At 43.1% G+C, this 8508-nt stretch overlaps 1 protein-coding gene across 2 annotated transcripts in view; it reads left to right on the forward strand.

Moving 5' to 3' along the window:
- AGBL4 (AGBL carboxypeptidase 4) overlaps positions 1 to 6925 on the forward strand; it is a 1284896-nt gene extending 1277971 nt beyond the window's left edge. The window contains exon 12 of one of the 2 annotated variants that reach the window (XM_006147266.1): positions 6676 to 6925. In XM_006147266.1, coding sequence (XP_006147328.1) covers positions 6676 to 6787 — 112 coding nt within the window. In that variant the 3' untranslated portion in view covers positions 6788 to 6925. The remainder of the gene's footprint in view (positions 1 to 6675) is intronic. The other variant, XM_027771347.1, reaches the window with a different exon arrangement.
- Positions 6926 to 8508: the final 1583 nt, after the last annotated feature.

Genomic DNA, 8508 nt, shown 5'->3' on the forward strand with positions numbered 1-8508 from the left:
GGAAAGAAATAATAAAACTAGATAGTAAACATTTTCTACAAAATTATTTTTTTTTCCATAGGGCTCATTCAGTCACTGGAGAGACAGACAGAAAGAGGTGGATGGCCACACTGCAATCCCTTCTCCTCCATTCTCCTTCTAGGATATTAGGCACACACACACATGTGCCTAGCATGAGTTTCAAGCCACCAAGTCTAGGACTCAAACCACAGTCAACTATGAGGAAATCCAGCACTTTAACCACTATGCCATCTACTGGCCCACTTTACTCGTCTTAACTAAAGAAAAAAAAAAATCTTTCTCGGGACCGGCAGGCAGTGTAATGGTTAAGGCACTGGACTCCTACATAGCCAACTGGGGTTGGAGTCCTGGACCTGGTGATTTCAGTCCCAGACCCAGCAGCTTGAAAATCACTCCAGGCATGTGTGAGTACACGCTCAAAATCCCAGGAGGAGAATGGAGGAGAAAGGACTGCAACATGGCCAGAAACCCTGGGGGGTGATTTCTCATGTTCCCTCTCACTGTATCTCTCTATATCTCTGCCAAGTGCACATGCCCTAGGACAAAAACCTTAAAAAAAAAAAAAAGAACGAAAAAAAGAAAGAAAGAGAAAGAAAAAGAAAATAAAAAAGAAAAAGAAAATCCTTCTCATCTTTAAGACTTAGTTCGCCATCCCAGCACCATGATCCTCCCCAGACTCAGAAGCTGTAATTAATCGCTTCCTTTTCTTACGTGTCTCAGCACTTTGCTTATTTATCCACTTATCAATTGTTTCACTCAGGTGATTGTTACTTCCCCTACTATTACTTAATTTCTATGAGAGCATAGATTGGGTTTTATTTATCTCCATACCTCTCCTAGCACCCAACACAGTTCTAGACATAACAGAAGCACTCAGTAAATGCAGCAGAATTTAAATTAATTAATACCAAATCCGAAATTTCATCCTGACCTAATCCTGATAACTGGGTCCTAATTAAGGATTTATCATCCAGAAGCATTGACCTCTCCAAGTCATTCCACGGCTCAGTCTTCTTCCATGCCTCTCTTTACCTGTAGCGTGAAGTTCCAACTCAGTGTGAAAGGTGTGGCGGTGTGGTACAGTGCTTTGGACTTGGAGTCAGAAGTCCTGGAAGGCCCCAGTCTCCACAGAGGGATGGAGGAGATAGATGTCCTGAATCTCCCAGCCTTTCTCTGAAGGCCACATTCGTTTTCAGAGCACAAAACCATTAAATCCTTTTTCCTATGAGGACAATGACTACTGCAGCTGTTATGGCTATTCCTACTGCCCTTCTGTTGCTGCCACTATTACTACTACTAATCTGCTACTACTGCTACCATTACCATTTCTATCACCAGTACCACTGCTATTTTTGCTGCTACTGCTAACCTAATGCTCCCCCTACCACTACGACTGTTGCTGCTTATCTACCCTCACCGCTGCAGCTGCTGCCTGTGGCGCCGTGTCCTGCAGGAGTGTCTGCTTGTTCCTAACCCAGCACTGATTTGTCTCACTTGATTTAATATAAGCTTTAACAACCCAGTGGAATAGGCGTTTTTCTCTTCGTTTCCCTGATAAGGAAATTGAAGCTTGGAGAGGCTGAGCAATCTGTCCAAAGTCACACAGCTTATTGCATGTGGAGGAGCCTGGATGCCATCAGACTCGCGTGCTTGCATTCTTTCCATTTTCCCTCCACCTTTTGTGTACAGTCCTATGACTGACAGTACAATAAATATTTTAAGCTGGTTATAAAAAGCCTCTGCCTCAGGAACTCACTGGTTCATTTTTGTTTCTTTACATGACCTCATTTTGCCTCATTCCCCTGAGCCTGGCTTTAGGCATCCCTCCTTGCAGTAGTAAAATGTCCCCTGACGTCCTTCATGCCTGAGTCTCTTCTTTTGAAACAACTGCTCTGAACTTATTGCCATCACAGGTAGAGCTGGTGCTAGCCTCACTTGTACCAAGAGAGAGGTTTTGCCAGGAGATTAGGATGAAGTAGTTAGAGGGAGCTCAGACCCTTTCAGTAACCCTTTCCCCTGTCCTGCATCATGAAGCAGATGCTGCTGGGGTCACCTGGTAAAGGGAATATTCCCATTAAATATCTCAAAAACTTCCTCTTCTTGCATTATGTATCTTCAGCTGACAGGATTCATACTGTGGAGTCAAAGGAATTAAAAGATGTAGCCATTAGGAAACTGGATTCAACTCCCAGTTCTGATACTGCCTTGCTGTGAAAATCTGTTTAAATCTTTTGCCCTGGTTGGAGTTACCCCAGGGCTTTAACTTAGGAGGGAAGCTTACAAGAGCCCCTTTTTGTTTTCTTACTCTTTGGTAATGGGGACATAATCCTCAATTAACATACTCCCAGGGGTATTATGAGTATAACATACTTCCAGGGGTCACATGAGATTTTTTTTTTTTTTTTCCTGCAGGATGCTTGCACTTGCTGGAAAAAAGAAAGAGATAGAAAACATGAGAAAGCACTCTCTCCCTCCCTGGGGAGGAAAGACCTCAATCCCTTCATTGGCATTCTTCTATCAGGATTTGGGGGACACGTATGCACACATACACGGTTGCTATGATTTTCAAGCTGCTAGGTCTGGGACTTGAATTGTCCAATCAGCCATGTGGGATCCAGCCATCTTAACCTCCCGCCATCTGGCTGGCCCCAAATAAGAGGAATTTTGAGAAGCGTTTCCCGTATTTTCTCCTCTTCTGCTGAGACCTCATAAAAGTCCTCTTGTCATCCATGTTTTGCTTTTAACCTAGAGTGTCTCATCTTTACTTCATCCAACAAAACATTTTAAGCATCTTGTGTTTTCCAGGCACCTCTCCATTCCTCTCTGCTCCCCTGATTCTGACCTATCCTTTAAGGTCCTTCCTCTAGGAAGTCAACCCTATTTTCTCTAGAAACTCAGAGAAAGTAATCTGCTGTGGTGGTGTTTTAAAGAAGAGAGAAGCTGCTCTCCTTGGCCCCTCAATACCTCTCCAACGATATCTCTGAGTTTCTAGAGAACCACTATCTAAACATTTGATTTGGAACTTAGCAGTGACTTTGGTACTTCCTGTGTTTCTTCCCAACTCAAAATGTTACCAGTCAATGAAGTCCAGCTGCTGCTTCTCACAGCCAATGAAATGAGGGACAGAGGCTGAAAAAGGAAGTTTATTACTATGACTGGGTACAGGAAGACAATCAGTGAGTACTGCCAAACTATCTTGAAAAGTTCTATGGGAAAATTCATTTTGAATATTGTAATAATATACAGTAAATGAGCGTAAATTTTTTTTTATAAATGTATTTATTTATTTATTTTTCATTTAACCAGAGAGGGATAGAATGAGAGAGAGGGAAAGCGAGAAAGCAAGCACCAGGTCTGGGACTTGAGCCACGGTTGGCCAGGTGGGAATCCAGTGCCCTTAATCACGATGCCACCTGCTGGCCTGGAGTGTAAAATTTTTTTTAAAGTATATAAAAATACAAAAAAAATAAATAAAAGAAGAAGGAAACCTCAACATGTTCTCAGGACTTAAAGATACAAGATGCAAGCACATGCAAATCTCTCCTCACTACATTCAATTAGAATCAATTGCTTTTCCCTGAGTAATGATTGTGATTCTTTCAAATTCCCATTCCTGGTTTCTCATCTGACCATTCTCCCTATGACTCAGCATTTGATCAGATTGTTCTCTTTAGAGGCCTTTCTTAATTTCAAAATGGCTGCAGTCCTACTTCAAACATTGCATTGTTCTTAGGTGGAGATAATTAGAGTATTTCATTCATTGCTGGGCCCAGGAGTCCTGAGTCAGGGGAGAAGAGCCATTCACTGAGGAATTGTAGCTATTGTGGCTGATAATAATAATCATAAGAACGTGTGAGGATGAGGATGACTGCTCTAAGTGTTCTGCCCCGGTCGCAAAATTCCCAAAAGACCACCAAGGAGCCGATTTCAATGCAAGCATAAAAGGGTCACTTTTATTCGGGCTCGAGCCAGGACTCCCAATCCAACACAGCAGAGCCCCACGTGTTAGTTGGGCTGGGTTTTTATTTGGCTGTTGTGGGGAGGAGGTTGAGGGGTGCTGAAGAATGCACTCAGGCAGCTATACATTGGCTGTAGATTTCAAGAAGCATAGTTGTCTATGGGACCAGCAGTTAGCGTAATGGCTATGTCGCTGGGCTCCCACGTAGTCGACCGTGGTTCGAGTCCCGGACCCGGTGGCTTAAACTCACGCCGAGCACGTGGGAGTGCGTGCCCAAGATCCCGAGAGGAGAATGGAGGAGAAGGGATTGTGGCATGGCCATCCCCCTGGGGGGTGATTTCTTGCTTTCTGTCTCTCTGTCTCCCTCTATCTGTCTGGCGAGCGCACGTGCCCTATAGCAAAAAAGAAAAAAGAAAAACCTCTCCAAAAAGAAGCATAGTTGTCCTTTACTGATTGGCAAGAAAGTTACTTCAGGTCTCTGGTATTTCCTTTGTTTTTTGTTTTTATTTTGTTTGTTTGTTTGTTTGTCTTATAATTGGCCAGCCCCGATGGGGTGATGGTCTTATGACCTTCTCCTACGTGATTGGCTCGCCTCTTTGAAATGGCACCAATTCTCAGTAAGGTGGGTTTAACAAAATGGAGTCCCCCCAAAAGAAATGGAGTCACTCTGGCCCTTCATAAGCAGAATAATTCTGTGATCCTGACACCCACTCCTTCTCTGTCTCCACCCAGAATCCACAGATTAAAGCATCCGCTCAAACTTCTGGGCAAAGTGGAATAAGTCTGACTTACAAGCCTGTATAGGAAGTTGTCAAACATTGAGCTAAGAATGTCCATGGGAGAGAAAAAGAGAAAGGAGAGAGATAGGAAGACTAGGAGAATGCACGAGATAAACTGGCTATGATTTGAGTGTATGCAAGTGCGTGTGCACTTGTATAGTTGCATACATGTGCATCTTTTATCAATAACTCCTTTATATTTGTGTGAGAAAATGTATGACTTTGTACAGTTGTGAATGTGTGCGGTATGTATGTGTATTACTGAGTATTAGAGGACAGGTCATTATCAATTCTAAGCACATTTTTACATCAACTCATAGTCAAAGGGCCTGGGTTAAGTTTTCGTTTGAAATTCTGTCTACTTTCTTGACATTTCATCCATATTAATGGATCACCTCCTCTGCCCCAGCCTCCCTCAGACTTTGCCAGCAGGCTGTCAGGGCTACCTTTCCTCCTTCCCAATCCCAGTGAAGGCTGATCTCATTTGATCCCAGCCAGACCAACCCTTTTTGGGAGGGGAGCTTAGAAAGAGCCCCTGTTCTGACTCTGTCCCCGGGTGAGTTCATGCTTAGTTCTCATGCCTGAATTAGCCTTGTGTTCTTGTCTGTTTTACTCTCTCTCCTTCTTCAGGCCAACCTTGACTAAAGATTGGGAAATAACTGCTTTTGTAGTGTTTTAAAGAAGAGAGAAGATGCTCTCCTTAACCCCCAATACCTCTCCAAACTGCTCGTGGACAGATGAAATTCCATGGTTCCAGACTGTTCATTTTTGTTCCATTTCAGATGCATTCACTAAGGGCCAGCTCTAAACTGGGCTGAGAGCCAGGTGGTTGGTTGAAAGTGGAGGGTGTATGATTAGAAAATACTTTGAGCTCTGGCTCAAATGGCAGCTCCAGGGAACATTGGCTTTTTTGAAAAGCAAATACATGGGGTGGGGACTTTTAAACAGTAAGTCTTGTTCATCATGCATGCCTTAATTCATTCTTTAGTCAGTTTAATATTCATTTATTCATTCTTTTATGTATTTATTCATTTATCCTTAGAGAGGCCATGTGGTTTGTTTGAAAGAATATAAGCCCAGAACCCTGTGCTTAGGCCTGATTCAACTACTGTCATCTCCCCTCTTTGAACCTCAATTTCCTCATCTGTAGAATGGAATCAAGAATGATTTTTTTTTCTAAATCACAGAATTATTTTAAGAAACTTCAGGGAAAATGGATGTAGTGGAGAGAAGCTAACCTCTGAGGCAGGCACGGTCTATTCACCCACTCTACAACATACAAAAGAAAGGGGACGGGGCACGTGAGGACATCAAGAGCAGGGACAAGGGACTAGAAAGCATCCATTAGCAGGAACCTGAACTGGAAGCAGGAACAGCCAGAATTTCATCCCAATCTGTTCCTAGCATTTATGTCACTTGGGAAATGTACTCTCTCTGTTTTCCCATTATGAAATGAACCTTGGTGGTACAGTTGTGCTGAGCTGCAGTGCTACAAGCCACATGGCTGACCACAGGTTCAGATGCTTGGCCTAGTCAACCTGAAATCCACTTGACATGCTAATGCCCCCCCACCCCCCCCAGATCTTGGCAAGTTGGAGGGCTGGGAGAAGGGGATTGCAGTGTGAAAATACTTTTCTAAGGGTGTTCCTCTCTGTCCCACTCTCTCTTGTGTATACACATGTGCTCTCTGTCACGAACAAATTAAATTTTAAAAAAAAGCTGAAATAGACAATTCCTAAGGACCTCTCTAGTTCTGCCACATGTCCTACCCAGAAAGAAGACCTCATATTGATCCTAGCATGCTGACTGGGTTGCTAGACCTCAGCATGATGTGAGCAGGATGAGGGAACAGTTTCATACTCAGCTCAACAAAACTGGTGGTGATTCCTGCCTCCCAAAGATTCTCTCTGTTCTCAGACATGATGCTGAACCAGAGGCTTCTGGAGAGATAAGGCCACTTGATGACCCGGGAAACCTTGCCTACAAGAGGTGCAGTGCTGCAGACCTAATTAACATCACCGTGTTATAGGCACCACGGAGCACACTGGAGCTGCCAGACAGAATAAATAAAGCAATGTTTTATCTTAAATGTTGGCTAACAGTGAGTAATAAACAGACTTGTGCATTATTTACTACTTCTTCACTGCGTGGACCTGCCGTGGCTGACCTGGACCCCTGAGAAGACACACCTTTATTTCCGAGAGTGTTCACTACAAATTGCTGGTCAAACAGCTGGAGAGTTGAAACCCTGACTGGATGTCACAATAGACTCATGTAAACAGGAGGGCACAAGTGTACGGACTCCAGTGTTCAAGAGATTTCAGCTGAGAGTCCTATTCTGTCACCATGTGACCTTGAGCCATCACTATGAACCTCAGTTTCCTCATTTATATGATGGGATTAATTCATGTCCATGTCATAGGACAATTTAAAGAGTACATGAAAGTATGTGAATGAAGTCCCTAGCAAATTGAAAAGTATCGTATAAAGAGTAGCTATTGGATCATTAGAAAAGTCATGACATATTTTTTCTCTGCAAAAATGTGTCATGAATTTTCCAACAACCCAGTATTTCTCCTAGTGACATCCACTTTACTCTTATGCTTAGCAGTTCTGAAGTAGGCAGTAAAACCAACACCCTGGCACACACATTTGAAAGCTATAATCTCTCGTGATAAACAGATAATGAGGAAACAGGGTCTTTCATCAACAACAAGTGGTCATTTGTCTACCTCTGACCATGTCCTCTCCCTTCTCATTATAATACTATCAGATTTTTATTCATTCATTTACTTACTAGTTTTCCCTACCATGGTGTTTCCCTACCATTAATGTTGCTATATCAGAACACCTGAGAATGAATGATTTAAAAGAAAAGAGGTTTATTTGGCTCATGATTCTGGTGTCTGAGAAGTTCTAAGGCATAAGGCTGGTCTCTGGTACTACGTCACAACGTGGCCAAGAGAAGCAGAAAGGAATCTAGGTGCATGCAAAGAGAGAAAAACCTGCAGGTGGCTGATTTGTTTTATAGCTACCAGCTCCTGTGGGAACTAAGTACAAAGAACTTGCTTCTCTCCTGAAGAGCGCATTAATCTATTCACAGGGGATCTGCTGCATGTCCCAAACATTTACCCCTAACCCCCACCTCTTGACACTGATGAATTGGGTATCAAGTAAAGGCATAAGTAACAGTGGAGGTACTCAAACCATATCATGTGATACCATAGTTTGGATTCTTTCAAAAGTAGAGAATAGGACAAAGAAAATGAGAACAGGTAGTTTATTTACCAGATAATACCAGGAAGCAGAAGTAAGAGAGAGTCAAAAATAAGAGTAGAGAGAAAAACCAGAAAGGAGTATGTAAACAAGCTAATTACCACTAGGACAAAAGGGGCCTCAGTTTCTCCAGGGACTTTCTTAGCAATGGTGTAAAAACACTCCTCAGAGTTGGAGATGGCCTCTTTGGGCATAAATTCTCCTTCTGCTCTCCATTGCTCTTCTGTAAGGCTGAATTTTGAGGCAGCTGAGATCCATTTGACAAGAGATGCCAGCCAGGTTCATGGAACTGTCTACCACCTTATGTTGAAATCAGGAGGGCTGAGGAGACATGGGGCAGGCAGTATATAAGTGTCCACTATACTTGGGCATGGAAGAGTCAGTTGCACTCGAGTACCTTGTCTTTGCTAGCCCGTGGCTGGGAAGTTTGGTAGAGACAGTGTTTCAAAAATCTAGCAGAATGGGAACCAGCAG

The sequence above is a fragment of the Tupaia chinensis genome, unplaced genomic scaffold, assembly GCF_000334495.1.
Source record: "Tupaia chinensis unplaced genomic scaffold, TupChi_1.0 Scaffold000207_1, whole genome shotgun sequence".
Lineage (NCBI taxonomy): Eukaryota > Metazoa > Chordata > Mammalia > Scandentia > Tupaiidae > Tupaia > Tupaia belangeri.